Below are 21,122 nucleotides of genomic sequence, written 5' to 3' on the forward strand. Positions count from 1 at the left end.
AGCTGTCTGCCTGCCTGCCTAATTGTCCATGAGTAGCTGTCTGTCTGCCTGTCTATGAGTAGCTGTCTGCCTGCCTGCCTAATTGTCCATGAGTAGCTGTCTGTCTGCCTGTCTATGAGTAGCTGTCTGCCTTCCTGCCTGTCCAATTGTCCATGAGTAGCTGTCTGTCTGTCTATGAGTAGCTGTCTGCCTTCCTGCCTGTCCAATTGTCCATGAGTAGCTGTCTGCCTGCCTGTCCAATTCTCCATGAGTAGCTGTCTGTCTGCCTGTCTATGAGTAGCTGTCTGACTGCCTGCCTGTCCAATTCTCCATGAGTAGCTGTCTGTCTGCCTGTCTATGAGTAGCTGTCTGCCTGCCTGCCAGCCAGCAAGTTGGTTAACAGAAAATAAATTGTTATGGCTGAGTAAAATAAAATACAATAAACACAATTTGCCTGAAAATAGATTACCCAGCTATGACCTTTTTCATGAAAAAAAATGAGTAGTGATATGGCTGACTGAGTAAAATAAAACAATCTACCTGAAAATAGATAGCTATAAGTGAAGAGCAATTTCCGCAATTTCAATTTCCGCAATTTCCATTTCCACCATTTCTGCAATTACCATTTCCGCAATTTCCATTTCCGCATTTTCCATTTCCGCAATTACCATTTCCGCAATTTCCATTTTCACCATTTCCGCAATTTCCGCAATTACAATTTCTGCAATTTCCATTTCCATTTCCAACTATTAATGGCAGCTGGGTTTCATAATTCAAATAAAATAGAATTCTGTCCGTTTAGCTATAAAATTATGTCAGGGAATAGGGATACACAGTATATGTCTTTCATTTGCATTGCATCCCCCCCCCCCCCCCCCAAGCTTTTATTTTCATTCAAGTAATAGTACAACTCTAATAGTATTACTTATAATAATGTAATTAAAGATAACTTCATTCAGATTTATTTATTTTTATTTCATTTTTCAGATTTTTTTTTCTCTTTTTTTTAGATTTTCATTGGTGGGCCAGTCATAATGGTCCCGCGGGCCTGATGTGGCCCGCGGGCCTGAGGTTGAGTATCACTGTAATGGACATGAATTAGGTCCACTGTATTTTGGTTTTTGCTGTATTTCAATGTTTTGTTTTAAGATGAGTAATACTCAGTTGAGATGCAGACCAGACCACTAATAACTACTGTTGTCGAGCATTTAATTTTCGTTTTACAATTCTTTTAAAATGTCATACACACCACAAATCAAGAGACAAGTTCAGAAAGGGAACTTCCAGAACTACAGGAACAAGTTAATTTATTGGTCATGGTCACCCAAAGCAAATAGTTTCAAATATACAGAAGAAACGTTGCAGATACAAAGATGTGACATCGTATATTTACAGAACCATCACAACAACTTAATTTATACAGCATTTCAAACTGCAAGAAAAGTGTGTCATCACCACTTTACCAGCAAACCTTCATTAAATAACAGTTTTATAGGCATCCACTCAGTCAGTGTTTAGCAGCTACATATCCCTGTATACACTCTTGCCAGTTAAGGTCAAGTTTACTCTCAATTCAGACTAAAACATACAAGTCAGATTCAGTCAGTCATTCTTATTTGAGACATGGAACATTGTGTAGAGAATTATTGGATTATAGCCATATTTTCTTTCTCAAGTTTTATGGATCAGATCAAATGAGTTGAATCAATGTGTGATCAAACATCCTGATCAATTATAACTGGAGTGTGTAGGAAATTAGACTTTCTATTTCTGAAAGATTTATCAACTTTGGCAACAATTTTAACTTGAGTGTTATTGACTTACTGGATGTAACAGTGGTTACACAATAGCCGACACACAATTATTGAATACCTATTGCCACACGAGGTGAGGGCACACATCATATTCTAGTACCAGGCACTTGTATAACCACATCCCAACTATATCACATTTACTGCACTCTGAACCTGCTCATCATAAATAAATATAACCTGAATGAAAACTAATGCATTGAACACAAGAAAAAAAAGAAGTTCAACAAATGTTGAAAGAAGCACATATGTTGGCGTTCATTTGATGCCATGGACAAAACCTAATTGAAATCATTGGTCAATGCAATGAATCCAATTTAAAGTCCAGGAAGATAAAGTTTACAGTAGTTTGTTAAAAGACAACTTCACCCATTTTCCATCTTCATGTAATTGGTCCTCACTAATTAAGGCTCATAAGATGATACATTTTGTCTACATTGTCCGGCTGTGGACAGTTCAGAAACCCGTCTACCAGTGACATCATGGATTGGGAATGCAAGCTAATAGAAACAGCAGGATTTCTATTCCTAGTGGAAAGTTGACATGCTAAAATGGAAGCCATTGTAAAAAAGAAAAAAGATCACTGGTAGGTGGGTTTCTGAAGACCACAGACCTATGAGACAGACGGAGTAGAACTTATATGAAGATAGGTTGAAAATAGGTGAAGTCATCCTTTAAGCAAATGGCATACCCCAGTTAGAAACAAAATGTCCCTGTGGTTCTGGAGAAATAGTTTCACCATAAACATACAACGATCTAGTATCAGTTTATACAGCCAGTCATGTTGGTTAGTTAATTCATGTCTGCCAATTTGCTAGCATCAGTCAATCATACTAGCCTGCAACAGTGCATTTACATAATCACTTTTTGTCTAGCTTCCATGTTTCTGCCTTATAGTTAAATTGGTGCATTGCAGTGTTTCATATATGAAAAAATAGCTGTCAATATATTTACTACCAAACTAGATATTTATTCAGTTGTCTAATGATGCTTTCAAACCAAAATGATTATTATTCACATTATGTAGATTAAGTTTGACATGTACTATATGCAACCAAACTCAAAAACAGTGACTTTTCATTAATTTAATTCAATATGTAGGAAACCTGCTATAAAAACAAAATTCTCCTACAAAGGACCTTGTGCTTTTGGCAGTCAATACTGCTGTCATTAGTTTTGAATAAAATGACATCATGAATGACACGTTAACCTCTCCCCTTCCATAGATTTAATTAGCATACAGACTATTTGGAGCTTCTACAGATATTGCCGTAATTAAAGTGTTACAGTGAATGTGCCCACACAACATATCTTAACATGTTATTGCTATCAAACTGAATGCAAATGGCAGTTGCCACTTGCATTTTATTACTCGTTACCACTATTTAAGTGAAAGTTAGGAATCGGATGAAATGAGTAGCTTCGGAGTTATGACCCAAGCCAGAGTGATCGACAGCAGCCATATGACCACATTACCAAAAATAAATTGCATCACTAATGGAAAAAGAAAACGTCTATGTACAAGCGTACGAGGATGAGGGAAGGACACACACATTTGATACAAGTAGATAATATTGCAAAGAACACTCCCACATCATGGGAGAGGCAGAACCCATAATGCAACGTTGGAATGCGACTAAAATTAAGTGGCTTTAAAGCAGCACTCTCTTACTCTGGTTCTGTCATCAATCCAAATTCACTGCATCATTCCACTGTTCCCAAAAGAAACAACTTGGAAAGTAGAAATTCAGCCGACAGGATCAATAATCAACGTGCAACACTACCAAGTCCCTTCAGTTTTCCTTAACTGTGACATTAGTCCAAGGGAAGCCTCTGTACATTCACTGGATACCTCATGTATGGCAGCAGTGACGTAGGCTCTTCGCACAGCAGTGGTGGCCAAAGGTCACACTAGAAGGTGAAGGAGGAAGTAACAGTGGCCAGCCGCCAAGTTTGACTGGAAACCTCCCACTCTATTGCAGCTTGACAGGTTGTGCCTGCTATTCAAGGAGGTCCTGTGTACACAGAAAGAAACAACATAGGAATGAAGCCAAGGTCAGCCCCAAGAGGAAGATATCGTTCTTGTTAATCCCACCTCCAAAAAAATGACATCCATGTAGTTCTCTTTATGATGTGTTTATCTTCCTTCAGTTATGAACTTGGGGCTCCATCCATTTTCGTCACCGCTAAAGCCCTTATCCCTAAACTTCTTTGCCACTTTTTACTATTTTGCTAAACATTTTTGAATAGTTAAAATGGCCAGTCTACAAGCTCACAACGTGTCAATGTAGATTGGCTAGTTGAACTATTCAAAAATGTTTTTCAAAATAGTAAAAAGAGGCAAAGAAGTTTAGGGATAAGGGGTTTAGCAGTGACGAAAATGGAGCCCTAAATCTCTTTCAAAGTCATGTTTGAATCCTAATGCTTATACTAGATGTAGTTGTAGATTGGCTAGTATTTATGGTTACGAGAATCAGATTAATATCAGTACCTCATCAGAGTCGTCGTGGAACTCCCTCTTGCCGTTCTGGGTGTGGTTGGTCTCCAGTGGCTCGTCCACCCCTTCAATACCATTGGCTTCAACATGCTGCTGCAGCACAGAGTACCGGTGCACCAGGAACCTGTAGGACAGAGTCAAAACGTTACAAGAATGTAGTGGAGATGATTCCACAGGAAAAACAATTCCCTTGATCACAAATACACAAATAGCTTTTAATATGTGATCCTACGTTCCTAGCACACATTTTATTTAAGTGTGCATAGGCTAAAAAAAAAGACAATTAATGTTTATAAATCTAAAGTCATGATTTTTGAAAATAGCCGAACTACAGGAAGACAATGCATTGCGATACAATGTGTACTTGTAGATAGGCTATTTCCGGTGCACGACACCAGTGCGCAAATAGGTATAAGGTATAAGCCAGGCTTAAGCAAAGAGCTCCCACTGACCTTCCACCACAGACGTATTTCTTGATGAAGAGAACCCCAGCTACCGTGCTGAGCAGCATAATGATGACGACTGTCACCACTATGGGAACAGATTTGGAGGATGACAGCTCCATCTGCACAACAAAACAACAAACAAAAGCATAACATTGAACAAGGGAATGTATCACTAATACACACACAACTTCTGACAAAATAAGGCATAAGCGTAATTTGAAGATCAGTTCTTGCGGCCGTTCGGTGGAGTATAAATTAAGCTTTACTCACCGTTGGCGTGTCCACCAGGTCACTGACACACTTCTTGCTGAGGTCTATCTCTTTTCGCAAAGGCTTCTTTCCCCCTTCACATTTATCTCCAGGGATTTTCCTATAGCTTTATACCAGAGGACATTGATCATTTAATGCTTATTTATACTTTGCCGTGTCGAGACACATTTTTCAGTTAGAAATCAGTTATTCATATCCAGCAACATTTATTGTTGTCGCTCAATTGAAAATGTGTTTTTTGATAATCAGTTATTTTCATCTAGCTCATGCAATTAAGTAAGAATTAGGTTAGCGCATGGAGGCACAAAACACACTGTTCATTTTATTGAATGAACAACAAGGTAAACATATCTTACCCACTAGTCTGCAGCTGCTCCTCCCTGCCATGCAAGCAGAACTCAAGAACCTTTCCTATCAGATCAGGCTGCTCCACACACTCAGAGCTGTTCTCCTTACGGTAGTAGCCAAAGTCACTGCGGAAGGGATGGGGGGGGGGGGGGGGAGAAAATGACAGGTTAGTGTGGAAACGGGGGTTGATTGAATTGTACACCGACCACATAATTTAAAATGTATCGACACCACATATCTGGAATAAACTACCAGAAAACGGCAGGTCTGATACAACTCTCATTTCTTTTAAATCACAGCTAAAAACCTTTCTGTTGCCGCTGCCTTTTATTGCAACCTATTATTCTGCACTGTAATTTCACTTATGGTCCTTGAAACCTTACCATAGGAAGTCATCCAGGGTGCACTCGCAGGGGGTGGGCGTCGTAAGGACCTGGTAACCTCTTCCGTTCAAGCAAACAGAGGCCTTCCTCAAACGCCGGAACTTCTCTTTGTAGCCCAGCATGCAGCCATCTGTGGGGTCACTGATGTCATCGGAGTGCGCTAACCAATTCACGTAGTCATCGTCAATACCTGGTGAAATAATTATACAGGGCTTTTTCATTAGTGGACATATTTAGTGACAATTCGCAAATTGAAAAGCGACATTTTTCCCCCCAAAAAAAGAGAAAACAAATCTTCATGATTGATTTAGTGAATATTTCTTATAATGGATTAAATCGATTACCGCCGGTAGTTCGATTAACCCATTAAAACCAGGAAAACATCTGTGTTATTTTAGACTTTTGAATTGGCTATTCAAAAAGAACGGATATACAAGCTCACTTCGTGCCACTGCGAGCTTGTACATCTGCTATTTTGTTTTTAACATTTTAGAAAAATCTTGAAAGTGTAAGAACTACTGATTTAGAAGGCATTTGTAGAATCAGGTCTTAATGGGTCAAATGTGTCACCCGTACGAGTCCGACCATGCTACTCACAGTCTCTAGTGAGGATCTCTCTGAAGTCAATGGTGACTGAGACCCAGTACTGGCTGATGAGTGAATCTCGGTAGCCCCAGATACTGACGTTCATAGAACGAGCGCCCGGCTCTGATGCAAGTCCTGTGAAGTGGATGGGATCGTTGGTGAAGTTGTATACACCCCAGCACTGGCCTTCATCAGTGGAAAACCTAACAGAAGAGCAAAGGATAATAGTGTTCACAAAATATATTGCACATCCATTTTAGCACGGGTGCCGGACAAAACAACAAAAATAAGAGCAATTTTTGCATAGTAAATGTGCAACATCTAGTGATGTAGACATTAGCAGGGGCAGTAACATTTCCATGGTAACTCAAGCCCTACCAATAAGAGACATTGCTGCAACATATTTATCCATGACATCACAAATAAAACATGTTAAAACTAGATTGATTATCGGATACCAAGCATATAGCATCGCTTTGCAAGCACGTGGCAAAGTCTACATTGGATTGTTATGATAGCTCATAATAATTTCTATATGCATAAAAATGTTTCGTTCTATTAGAGATGCTAGGGTGAAAGTATACAAGTATTTATACATTGTATTTAACTATTTATACAACATTTTCATTAAAAGTGAAACAAGTACGTCAAGAAAAAAAGACAAATACGTAAGCGAATGTGTGTTGCAAGCCCAAGTTGCAACAAAAGCAGTGGTTAGCGGCAATTAGCATCATTGATCCGGCCCAGGCCTCTACATTCCTTTTAACGGTGACTCACTTGATCTGGTGGATGGGTTGGGTGGTGCTGTGCTCCACAGCCACTATCAGGCCTCCAGAGTCCAGGATGGCATAGTGATGAGGGCCCTTGAGGGCCTTTAGCCAGGAGTAACCACCATCGTCAGATACGTAGACATCAGCTTTCATCACAGAGATGGCATCGCCAACACTTCCTGAAGATGCATAATGTCAGAGAGGATAAGCGACCTCTACACCACATCATGTGGTGTTATACCCTAGTTTTGCCTAAACATTTCAAGGTGGCTGTTGACGTAAATAAACAAACAAATTCTCATAATCAAATTAAAATGATAGTTTACTCAAAAATGATTGTCAACTGGTGTCTTAAATATTTAATACTTGAAGCCTTAAATTCGTGGAGTTTCCGGTAGGAGACTCAAAGGGCTCCATTTTCTTCCATGCTAAATAAAACCCCTGTACTGATCCCTAAAAACATTTTTGAATAGTTAAAATAGCCAATCTACAAGCTCACGTGTCGATGTAGATCAGCTAGTTGAACTATTCAAACTAAGATTATTTTCAAAATAGTAAATAAAGGCAAAGTAGTTTAGGGACAAGGGTTTTAGCATGGACGAAAAATAGCGCCCAGGGTCTCCATAGTCTCTGCCAGTCATCAAATGTGTAATTGATAGAAAGAACTAGCGCCCAGAGTCAATCAAATGTGTAATTGATATAACTACCTAAACTACTCCTTTAAGCCCTAAAATAGCCAATCTACTGTGAGATGGATCTTTTCTTCCCACCTCTCTAATGACATGCCCACAATAGGCTGAAAGTGGTTAAAGTACTGTACTTGAATTCTGCTGCTAATGTTGGTTTCATCATAATGGTTCCAGGAGGCTTTTTTAACTTTCTTTTTACTGAAGGTACGCATGTATCATTCTGCTTCACTGAATGTCGATTTAAATTCGGTTTTGCTTCGTATTGAAAAATTGTGACACCCTTAATCTTCTTTTACATTAGTACTGTCGCATAAAAACAAAAATATTTGCGTAGGCTGTAACTGAGCAGCGGATGCAGATGGCGGTCTGGTCTGTGGGGACATTACCGTGAGCTATAATGAGGCCTACAGCGTTGGGCTCAGACAGGGGGAGCATGGGGACGTTCAGTCTCACAGCAGTACTGTAGGCAGCATGTATGTGGAGACTGCACTGTAGAGACACAGACAACCAACACGTTTGAAACTCCACTGGCAGTCATATTTAGTCTGTATTTATTTATTGCAAATAACTACAAATTTAAAACACATTGACAATATATATACATCAATTGTAACACTATTCATACATTGCAATAATCTAATCTAATTCAAATAGAGTCTTTTGAGTTCAAGTTTCTAAAGTATCTATCAGGTAACTATCAGGTTTCTGTCCATCACCAGGCACACCTAGTACCAGTATTTACCTTGTCTGGGTCTCTTGCCGTCGCATCACACTTGCTGTTGGCAGGTTGTCGCAGTGGCACCCACTCCCCGCCCTGGTCAAAGGACACCACAGACTGCACTGAGCCATCTGGAACAACAAGATAATTACTTAATCAGCAGCCAGCTCGTCATCTCGACACATCTCACACAAAACAGCTAATGAAATATTTACTTATGGGGCAGTTCCTTTCCTTGTTAATTACCCCAAATATCTTTGAGTGCGGTCGAATATGTTTGAGTGCTAGCATGCATTCTCGTGTGTGTGTGCCATTTGATACGGTAAGGTTGAACGAAGCATGCGTGTGCAGGACAGTGACAGTTTCACCGGTGCCATTCGCCAAAGAGAGTGACGCCGTATTACGACAAAGCATACATTGAGTGTCATAGCTACCTTCTGCTAGCACACTAGTGATGAAGACTCCCCGGAGAGAGGTGACATTAGTGAAGTCAGTGTCGCCTCCAGTGGTGGTGTAGAGGTGGCGCTCCAGGGATTCGGAGTACACAGTGCCGCGGTCGTCTGATACATAAATGGTGCCAAAACCTGTATCTGCAGGCATAAATAAATACTTTCAGCAAAGAAACAGATATTTCTATAACACATGTAATGGACGGGCTCTACACTGCTTAGTATGTTCAACAGCACACCAAAACAATAGAATGAATTGACAATTAACCATATAGTTTCCTAGCTGACGGAAAGTTTTGAATAGTCTGATTTAAGGACTAAGGCCGATTCTAAAAATGCCTTCTAAATACTGACCTAAGTTTTCTGAAAGATTTCAAATACCCAATTATAAAATGACTTTTTTTTTGCTACAGTATATAGTAATAGTATACTGTATATAGCAACAAGAATCCCAAAAGGGGTTCCCGTCCAGAAGGGGTAAAACACAAAAAAGGGTTCCCGTCCTTTAATGGGTTAATTCTTGGAATTAATTATTTGGAATATATCAGCAGGTCTGTGTTAATAATGATCAATCTAAATCCTCTCGATGGCCTTTTTTGTTTGGAAATTGCGACCCCAAGGTTTTAAGTGGTTCACTGACCTCCAGGTTCATCTACATGCATGAAAACCATATCATCGTTGGCTGCTAGAATGGAGTAGAACTGTTCATGTCCAACAGGGGGCAGCTGGGCCATGTTCCACGTCTCACCCTGATCCACTGACACATGGATCATCCTCAGAGTAAACTACACAGACACAAGACAGGAAGGAGATGCTTTTTAAACAAGAATAAAGAACACCTTCAAAGCAACTTCCGCACTCATAAGAATGTCTACAGAGCGTTGGAATGGAGCTCAGTGTAAAAATAGCACACGCAAACCTATGCAAATACCTGAACACAGCCTGACAAGCAAGAGGTCAGGCTGTCAGAGAGCCACAATTGTAACAATTGTACTAAACCTGCTCTAATCTACAATGACACACTTAACCAATTTCACGTTCTCTTGAAACGTTTTCAAAAACAGTTAATCTACAATCTCACAACATGGTGTGATGTGACACATGAGCATTTGGCAACTTTTTGTCTTGAATTAAGTAGTGCGTTCATTTACAGAAAAAGCAATATTTAGATACACAAGGTTTGTGTATTGATGTGAGCTCATACCAACCTTGCCTGTCATTACAGAGGCGAAGATGAAACGTCCACCAAGCCCAAAGGAGAAGAGTTTAGTGGCCACGGTCTTGATAGTTTTCCCATAGTCTGTTGTCCTAAGCAATTCCAGCATACCTCGGTCAGCTGAAACATAAGGAATCATTATAACAGAGGTCTTATTGTGCAGATGGAAATACATTACCAAATTACATGGTGTTTGGTAATGTCAATATTTGGGAAAATGTTAGATCCAATCCAATCTTATAATAAGGAGAAAAAGGAAAACATTAACATTAACTGCTCCTCTGTCTATTTATATAGGCTACTTTTTAGCATTTAAAAAATAATAATACTATCCTTAAATTTAGATGTGTTGTATTTGGAAGTGAATAATGTTTGTGGCATTGGTAGTTGGTAAAGAATAAAATCTCTGGCTAAGGAAAACATGACGAAGATTTGACTGTTAAACGTTAAAAATAGTAAAGAGATCGGTTTTCATGGGGCTTAATGATGTTTTATTTTTTTTGCTTCACAGTTTGAGGTACTAGACACTCACAGCAAGATCCGTTGTTGATTGTGCTGAAGAAGATGGTGTTTTTCATCCCCCTACAAACAGAGGAAACAGGTATGTCAGATAAGCACTCTCCCCCACATATCGGCTCAGAGAGTCAAGGCTATATAAATAGAAGACATGCGGATTTGCTTTGTTAATGAGTAAGTCAAGTTAACCTACTGAGGAACCTTTGATGAAAATATTTACGACTTAAGCCTTATATATACACTGTTGAAAGTAGCAGATCTACAAGCTCAATTAGCTCATCATGGTGCAAGAAAGCATGTAGATGTGTGATATACACATATATACAGTATACCGGTATATATATTCTTTTACCTAGATGACAGGTTAATGTGGTTAAAATTTCACTTTTGCCATCATATTAAGAAACTCTCCATTTTCCAGTAGTCTTGGCTGTATTAAGAATGTGAGATCATGCATGATAGACAACGAAAATGGCTCTCGTTTTCTTCATGGTGTCCAGTCAAATGTTGCATAGACACTGGATGAGCAAGTATAAACAAATCTCACTCGACTGGCACTTCCAACAGCCTTGTGCCTGATTTATACTTGGTTGCGCATCATCTAAAAGCTCACGCGTTGCTTCTGCAGAGTGTTGTGAGCTACTGTCAGTGCACGACAATGGTGGCACACAACATAAACAAGAATATATCAGGACTGACTAGTGTCGTCGTGTAAAAAAAAAAAGAAAAAACATATCGCCGTAGCTTGTTATATTTCATTGATTGTGTGGCGTCACATCACATGCTATTGCTTATCAAATAACACCTTGCCCTGCCTAAATATGTACTTTGCGCCAAGTGTTTTGACTTCAGAAAACTCCTGCCCCAGTTGAGAATGACCCATTTTGCCATGGACTGTTCATATCAAGGTTAGGCCTCATGAGAGAATACTGAAGGCTGTGTCATAGACAAGACGGAACAGTGTGTACAGCTCTCTCAAGCTCAGCACTCTTGGCATTACAGACTTAAAAAACAAAAGTCAACAAACATATTCCAAGGATACCAAAGACACCCAATGATGCATACGAGGAAGAACCAGGTGGAAAATAGTACTGCTGGTGCTGGCTACAGCTTGGAAACAATAACCAACCTTGTTACAATCCTGTCTAGGGAAGGATGATACGCTGGAGCTTTGCCTATTTTACAAATATGTAGCAATAAAACAAGCTTACATATTTTACGCCTAGTTCACAGCACACCAACAACAGCAGCAGTGCTTTTTCACCGAATGACTGTGCTCAAAATTAAACTGAAACGTCCTCGTTACCATCACGCGTACGCACCAATTTTTGCTGAATCCACCCCCTTTCACAGTGAATTCTGTCTTATGGCCATAAGTAGCCATAGACCAGCTCCACGTTTTTCAGGCCAAAGACCCTTTAGCTGAGAGAGATGCTAGGACCCCCACTACACCCATGGAGAACCAGTCAAGCATGTTGAGCACATAAACACATTTCTTGCCTTGATCAACAATCTCTCAAAAGGAGAAATGAGCATATATATCTTCCCCATAGCCATGACTGTAATGGGAGAAGTGGTTAAACTGATATGAAACACTTCCTGAAATATTCACCCTGTTCCACACAGATAAGAACTGGGTTCTACTTCTACTCCATTTCCATAATTCATTTTATGACCGTTATTTCACTGAGCGGTAAACATTATGATAATAATAATAAACTTTATTTATATAAATAATCATCACAACAACACTATCAGGTTCTAAAGGTGTCAGGTTCTGGTCTAATTATTATTATTATAAAAACATATTTAACCCTGCACACAGACTGACATATCCGGAGGGTTAATTAAAATGTAATTATTGTGTGTAAAGATATCATGCAAATGGTATTTTTTTGCCGTCTCTTACCATTTGACCAGGCACACCATGTCATGGATCTTTCTCCAGGTTCCACCAAAGTCCTCGGACAGCCACAGTTCATTCTGAGGGCATAAAATAAAAGGTCTGATGCAAAGTAAACATGCCATTGTTTGCCACAATGCCATATAATAATAATGCAACTATAATGCATATATATATATATATATATATATATATATATTAATGCATTATTATGCAATAATGCATAATAATGCATGATGCTATGCATGGTCATGCACTATGATGCTCATGCACATAACTCAACTGCCTCAGCAGCAGTCATGACAAATGTCTAACTATTAGGAATGTTTACATTACTAAAGTTGTTTAGGAATAAAGAATGCTCCTTCCAGAGCTCCAGAGACGGTAGATCTGAGATATAGTAATGAATTCACAAAATGTGAAAATTATTCACACACAGTCTCACACACACACACACACACACACACACACGTGACTCAAGGGTAGAGTGGCCGGATGGTAACCGCAAGGTTACCAGTTCGAACCCGGGCTCCCCCAGAGTGTAGAAGTGTCCTTGAGCAAGACACTGAACCCCTAATTGCTCCTGATGTGCTGGTTGGTGCCTTGAATGATTGCCCCCGCCATCGTTGTATGAATGTGTGTGTTTATGGGTGAATGTAATGCACAATCTATGTAAAGCACCTTGGATAAAGGCGCTATATAAATTTACCACACGCACACACAATTTTGTACTTACTTCCATGGCATCTAAGCCACAGTAAGCAAGGAAGAGAACATTCCCATCTCCATCTACACCGGTGTAGCAGTGGAGAGAATCAGTTCCATCCTCAAAAACCTGGAGAGTCCATCGAGTGTCCCAAGGAGCTGCATCAATGTATGCTATCGGGAAGGGAACTGCACTGCCCTCAATGGTGTTGACGAGCCTTGTGTTAACATTCACCTAGTCCTAATGTACGGTACGAGCCCTATTTCCAAATGTCACCAGTTACATGCACGTCATTACTGATTGGATAGTGCTCAAGACAGTAGGAAGAAAAGTGACTTGAATTTTACATTGAATGCTCTGGTCCCGCCCCGCCGACAGATCAATCAGAATCCTTGGCTCCCAGGCGCCCCTTTCACAGAGTATAGACTCAAAAACAAAACCACTGAGCGGAGCGACTGGATTCCAGGCTACCTATAAGGGTCCACTTGGTTCCATTTTTACATTCTCAAGAGTTACAGACCTGTAAGTGTCCATTTGGTTCCCCACTATCAATTGTTTAGCTGAGGACCCCCTGGAACTCCCTCAAGGACCTCTGGTGGTCCCCAAACCCCAAGTTGAGAACCAGTGACTTACAGCATTGCTGACGACCATCAGGACATTGGCATCACTTGGGTTGTATACGATCTGCATCCGAGGGATGAAGGGCAAGTCATGGTGGTTGAAACTCATGCCAAAGTCCTCCGAAACGAAGATCCGAGATGCAAGGCTTCCAGACATTTCACCTGTGAGGATCACCTTGGAGACAAAATAGAAAATGCACGCTAATGAATGATTTCCATAACTGCGACAGCCGATATCATAGTACGGTATACCGATTCACTACATTGATTTTTGTGCCCTATGTCTAGTAAAATAGAAGGAAACAACACTGAACTGTTTAAGTTTAGCTTGATGTTGCATCCTTGTCATCTAGCTTTATAATTAAGGGACTGGTCAGACACGAGACACCAGGTGAGTGCAATAACTATATGGTAAGAGAGAAAACCAGTGGTAGCACATGTCACTGGGGAATGACATGACACCACTGGTCTAAAATAGATAATTGATTCTCAATCTTTTTCAATTCAAGGACTCCCAGTTTGAAATGCATTAGGCCACGACCCTGATTTGATACAATTTACCCAAAAGAGAAAATGTTAAATAGCAGATCTGGTTCAAGCTCACAATGCGTCACTTCGCGCCACGTTATGAGCTTGTAGATCGGCTATCTTCACTACATTTGTTTTCTAATTTAAGTTTTGAAATAATAATCATCAAATCATGACTCACTTTCCCAGAGTTCTCTGGACCGATAGCAATGCCATATTCTGTTCTGATGAAGGTGTTGTTGATCAGGTTGGTCACATCCACAAATGTCTTCCCATAATCCCCACTGGAAGATGAGATGTCACAGTCCAACTTAGATACAAATCAGATATAGTTCTTTCTTTCTAATAGATGTGATGATAATAAATAAGTGTTAAATAATTATATCGGCTAGTATAATGTATAATGTGGGGAAACATACCTTCGATAGAGTTTGGACTGGCCAAATTTTAACATGAAAAAGGGCACCTGAAAAGTTGTCAAAGCCAGGATGACCTGACAAGAAAGAGAAAGGGTTCAACATCAGAAAGCTATGTACAAGACCTCAATGTCAAAGACCTCACATCCCATCACTTATAAGGTGAGGCTCTCTGCTCCCTGCATTCAGTGTGACATTGACACTTCATCACTTTTATGATAGATCTACAGTAGTAATCCTACTGTATATCTAATTCCACTCCCATCAGTAGCGAGGCAATGCAGTAAATATTTGTTTGGTGCAAACTACTCACCCCTGAGCCATCGCCCACCCAGGCCAGCGATACTGATCCACTCAGGTCATTGAAGGAATACTAAAGAAAAAAACAGTGGAAAAACTATTTAATTTCCGGTTTGTCAATATTATAAACATTATGTGGTAGTAATTCATGTTACAAAAGTAATAATAATAATAATAATATAATTGGATAATGGCATGCAAGTTTGAAAATGGCCGAAATGCTTAATAATTTTGTTGTAGCCCTGCAGTCAATGGACAAAAAATGGGAAGGAATGAGTTCCATTGTGCATTATGTTATCCACACATGCATGGTAAACCTAATCATTGTAGACAGTATGTTTGCTTTTGTCTGTTATGTTGTTGTGTGTTTTAAGTGCTAAGTGATCTACCACTTAGTATCAGACAGAATAGAAATTCACTTTAATGTGCAGCACTAAAGCTTAATTTATACTCCATCGCACATTTTCAAGCTATGGACTCTGGAGTGAGGTATAATTAGGCTTTAGGCTAGACTCAGACTGTGTCAATGGCAATCCAGACAAAACAAAACAGATACCAATAAATAGAACAACACTCTGACAGGAGCTTGGAGTGCATCAAGAAAATGAGGCTATTACCATAGAAATCGATAAAACTATTATGAGGCAACTATATGTGCCTACAGGTTATTGATCAGAAGCACTTTTGTGTCCACAGACCTACACTTAAATCCTTTATCCCAGGTATCAAGTGGCTCTTGACTACTTTCGCTATGGGTATATGTTGACTGTATGAGAGCAGACCATGTGTGAGTGTGGGCAAAACATTGGGAGCTTGTACTAAAATATAATTTCAACCACTCTTTTACACCTGTAAACTGGTGATGTAACTTGACAATAAACCTTGAGTGATGATGCCATTAATTTATAGAAAAATGATAAATTAACACTGAGGATTGAATCTGGAAAAATAAGGCGTATTAGTATTGTGGATTCTGCTTTAAGACCAAACAGCAGCAATGATTTTGCCATGCAGCTCCTTGCAACATGCAACTACTTGGAAGTACAACTTGCAACAGTTCTGTTAACCTTGCAAGGTTAACAGAATTAGTTGCATTGGTGTGGTTGATCTTAAAACAGTTTTGTTGCAAGGAGTTACATTGCGAATCATTGGTGTGGTTTGGGCTTTCGACTGCAAGCTTGCATGGCGAATTATAGTAGGCAAATGAGCAATGCAAAACCCAGGTTGATCTGCATGCATCTTGCATTTAATTTTGCTGTGGGGAAAACAGTAGCCTACAGTATGTTTAACTGGGTTTATTGCTTGCTTTTTCATCTGCAATTTTACATGAAATACTTTTTTTAGACAGCTGCTTACTAAAACACAACATGAACGAATGCTAATTAGTAATGACTTGGCATTTTGTTTGTCATCTGGTTCTACATGAATGCAGTAGCCAAGTGAACATCAGTCTGCTTAATCCTGTGCCAACACACAAATCCTTAGCACATCTGGCGGTACCACACTCTCCACTCAAGGATTTTTATGTATCTCAACACAAAGACCCCCAGTCACTGTTTTTAACACAGACAGCTTACAAATTGTTACAAAGATTTAACTACTGTGCTGCCAGTCACAAGGTTTCACCATAGGCCTGCCTGCTAGGGGAAGAAAAAAGGTCCACATTGATTCAGAATCATGGAAACAGAAAAAGCTGGATTCCACAACAACGTCCACAACACAGAATATCACTGCATCCTTTCCATTCAACAAAATATAGGTCATAGCCTTGACTGGGGCATTCCGTGGGTAGTTAAACCTAGAAGCCCTTGGACTCTTAGTAGAACTTAACCTTATAATGCAATTCATTAAAGGGCTGGGATATCAGACTTAACCTGGTGTAGCAATGTAAACAGGCCATTAGGTTCAATCTTTTTAGCATTGCATTTGTATTAAACTGATCTCTTCTGAGCCGTTATTTAGTTTAAACTCTAACACCCACTATGGGAATCTAGACTTAACAAATCTATCCAGGCCAGGGATAGATCAAGCTTCTAAATAGCCTATATGAATAGCTGATTTAATAGGCCTATATACGTGTAAACCTGATCACCACCTGCGCACCGCCTTTCCAGTATAAGATATCATAATTACCTGTGGGGAAGGTAACAAGACCTTAACTTACGCTGTGGGTGTTGTTAGCCAACTTGGTTTCATATCCTTGAAGGGCTTCACAGGTGTCCTCTTGGTCGGCGCTCCTTTTGTTTACCATATGCTTCGCTGGGACCAGCCATTCTGGGAGAGATCTCTTTGCGATCTTCACTTGTCGGTTTCCCTGTCTTTTATAATTCTTAGCGAAAAATGTGGGTGATTGCTGGTGCAGAGATTCCAAACAAACGGTTAGACTGAAAAATGAAAACAGAATGCAGTGCACTAGGCGTCCCATTCTCATCCTGAACCACTGGGAGGAAAACAATAATAACCGGTTGTATGTTTATGCTAATCTTTCCCAGTTGCGAGCGGTCGGTGTAGCTCTGCCGCCGATGACATCAACAAAACACAGTCGTCCTGACAGCGAGGCAAGCTTTGTATTCAGGGCTCATAGACGGTGTGCTCTACGCGCCTTCTCGTACAAGTTCAACGGAGAAAAAAAGCATCGCAATTGTAGGAAGCATCTATAAATGTGATAACACACGCATCCCCATTAATTCGCGGTGCCGTTGCAGTCGCTTTAGTCCAAGAGATACAACAGTAGTGTAACGATAGCCGAAACTGTGTGTGGTTACATACACCGCCCGGCCCACCACAGAAAGATTACACTCACACTGAGATTGGTCAACCTTCCGTTTGACCTGCCCACACAGACCGTTCTGATTGGCTTCAACCTGAGCGCATGAAATGGAGCGACTCACTCAGCTGTCAAAACCTTTTTAAGGTAGGTTGTGCGGAAGAATAAATAGTTCAAGTCCACTCAGTTAATGGTGTGGTGATTGTAGTGTCTGTGTGTGTGTGTGTGTGTGTGTGTGTGTGTGTGTGTGTGTGTGTGTGTGTGTGTGTGTGTGTGTGTGTGTGAGCCACAATTAAGGCCCACAACCTGTGAAGCTAATCAATAATAATGTGTAATGCAGTGATCCTCTCTAACTAACCAAAGTTTCACTTGAAAATGGTTTCAGCTCAAAAATAATAAAGAACCAATTAGAAATTTAGAAATAGTCTATAGGCCTATGGATATTTGAATTGATTGATTGATTGATTGATTGAAATATTTATTAACAGTTTGCAGAATTACAGTATACATTTCAAGAACAAACTCAATACAAAGACTGTTAACTGTGAGTGGACGACCCAATTAAGCATTACACTTGTTGAGGGTCCACCTTGTTCAATTCATCAAAACATTTAAAGACGTACAAATAGACACTTCTATATAGTCAAAAACAGAACAGGAATTCATCATAAAGGAGGTAAAAAGGGAAAAGAAACATATACAGTGAGGGGAAAAGAGGGGTGGGGGGGGGATTCAGATTAAACGGGGGCCAGTTTCTAATTGCAGCCGTCCGTAGGTGCCATTTGAGAGCAGTTTTGAAGGAGTCAAGGGATTTGCATGTCTTAATGACTGTTTGTAGGGCGTTCCGCATTTTGGTGGCATAGGAGCGTGGAAAATGTATCTAGACAGGTACATGGGTATCTTGGTGGTGTATCGAATCTTGTGGACCAGACCCATTGCAAGATGCTACTCTGTACTCTGTCGTTGACCCTAAGCCATTCCAGCCTGTCAAAGTGGGCAGGTGTGAGGTGGGTTCGGGGGGTGAGGCCAAGTAGGAGCCTGACCAGTTTGTTTTGGGAAGTCTGGAGCCTAGTTTTAAGGGCCTTTGAGGTGCTGTGGTACCAGGAGGTGCATGCATAGTCAAAGAAACCTTGTACGAGGGCTCCTGTTAAGGTCTTCAAGGTGTTTTTGTTGACCACTGAGGAGATCCTGTAAAGGAATCTTGTTCTTTGGTTGACTTTTTTTCCCTTTGTTTTAAGTTGTCTGTTTTGATTGATGTTTATTTATTTGTTTATATATTGTTTTGTAAAGCACTTTGTTACACTGTGCTGTAGGCTTAGCTATATCTCTGAAAAGCGCTATACAATATAAAATTAGCATCATCCTCACAGGGTATATCACATGCACACGTGCACACGGACACACATCTGGAAAAACCAGTTTCCAACATCAGCTTGCTATGAGCTAGTCAAACTGGTTGAGTTGGACAGCTAGAATAATAGATGTGATGTTGTTTGTTTGTTTGTTATCTATCTATCTATCTATCTATCTATCTATCTATCTATCTATCTATCTATCTATCTATCTATCTATCTATCTATCTATCTATCTATCTATCTATCTATCTATCTATCTATCTATCTATCTATCTATCTATCTATCTATCTATCTATCTATTGCGACCTCTTCTTTCTATTTGCTAGTTTGTCTCCTATGGTCAGCACCTCCCCACTATTGGTGTGCGCTCCTACCTTTTTGTTTGCTTTGAATACATCAAATACATCAAAATAATCATCATGAATCATACGTAAGCTAAGAACCTAACAGTGGAATATCTATATAATGAAACTATGCGTATGTACTATAAAGTGCTGTCTACATAAATCTAAGTTACATAAATTGAGCCTATGCATATGCCTGTAAGGTCCTCTTGTTTGCATGAATTCAGTAACTTATTTTACTTCCCCCTGGGCATGTGTGGATGAGGGTGGGACTGGGTGGATATTTGTAAGAGTTTGTTTTGGTGTACGCCTGTACGCCTGTAACATAATTATGCTTTATATATATATATATATATATATATATATATGCCTCATAATACATTTAATGCCAACTCCTAAGTGCTTTTCATGGTGGGGGGGTCCCCAGTTCAATTGTGACTGATTTTTTTGCAGGGTGCAAATTATGTGAGGGTATCAATTCATCCTTGGCTTGTGTTCTGACAATCAAATGTTATAGAATCAGGACATTACTTCATACTGGCCTCAGGCCTGCATGTATTTATTGAAAATATCCACACACATGATGCTGTGTGTGTGTGTGTGTGTGTGTGTGTGTGTGTGTGTGTGTGTGTGTGTGTGTGTGTGTGTGTGTGTGTGTGTGTGTGTGTGTGTGTGTGTGTGTGTGTGTGCGTGCGTAAAATAAATGCAGTGAGTCTCAAAATTAAATTGATCCATTTTGCAGATCAGTGAGCCATGTTCTGTACTTGATTACTGTTGTGATGGGATGAAGACTTTGAGAGTCCCAGACAGTGCCAAAGGAACCCATGACTACCGGTCATGTGGGTATGTGGCGCAGGAAAAAAGGCACCTAACAACCTACAATATATAGCCTAGATCTAGGAGGCCAATGAGAACCATTTACTTCTGTTTACTCTTGTGGATTGCTGCTGAGTCATATTATAGACAGTTCTGGAATAGACTTGCATGGCCTCCTAGAGGTACGTAACGTGGGAAATGGTGTGAGTCACTGGGAGAGAGTCACACTTTCACACTAGCCAGATAATTGATAGCACCACACTGGTGGTATCTAAAGGAATGATATGGAACTCTGATTGTCATGTCTTAGCCTTTGGGGTGGTACCACCAGTCGGACAAGTTTGCAGTGATGACATGATATACCCACTCTACAGAAAAGGTTGCTGAACAAGTTTAGCCTATTTCTATAAACCACATATTGGTCTCACAACAATCACTTATTTAAATGTTATAACAAATGACTTGGATGTACCTTATATCTATCCCTTATGCCATAATCCTTACTGCCATCCACTCTAGCATTATTCTGCACTACAGCATTCCTCTGCAAGCTGGGGACAATGCAGTGCAAACCCCTCCCCCACGGCAGCCCAGTCAACTATTAAAAGGTGGAGAACAAAGGCACTCTTATTCCTTCGAGATGTGCTCTGTGATACAAGGGAAGACTGGCTTTCTACAAGTGCTCAACT

General features: G+C 40.0%; 1 protein-coding gene across 1 annotated transcript; it reads right to left on the minus strand.

The window, feature by feature from the left end:
• Window positions 1-1,269: 1,269 nt before the first annotated feature.
• Window positions 1,270-17,925, minus strand: sort1b (sortilin 1b). Its single transcript, XM_080763494.1, has 20 exons — window positions 17,315-17,925; window positions 15,164-15,223; window positions 14,854-14,927; window positions 14,616-14,718; window positions 13,920-14,081; window positions 12,587-12,660; window positions 10,694-10,743; window positions 10,154-10,281; window positions 9,586-9,730; window positions 8,931-9,086; window positions 8,521-8,627; window positions 8,165-8,267; window positions 7,097-7,268; window positions 6,332-6,522; window positions 5,735-5,924; window positions 5,360-5,476; window positions 5,004-5,109; window positions 4,740-4,852; window positions 4,282-4,411; window positions 1,270-3,805 (listed from the first exon to the last, which is right to left on the minus strand). The coding sequence occupies exons 1-20, from the start codon at window positions 17,579-17,581 to the stop codon at window positions 3,791-3,793; spliced, it is 2,463 nt and encodes an 820-aa protein (XP_080619620.1). The 5' UTR covers window positions 17,582-17,925; the 3' UTR covers window positions 1,270-3,790.
• Window positions 17,926-21,122: the final 3,197 nt, after the last annotated feature.

Source organism: Protomyctophum bolini (assembly GCF_963924005.1).
Source record: "Protomyctophum bolini genome assembly, chromosome: 5".
Taxonomy (NCBI): domain Eukaryota; kingdom Metazoa; phylum Chordata; class Actinopteri; order Myctophiformes; family Myctophidae; genus Protomyctophum; species Protomyctophum bolini.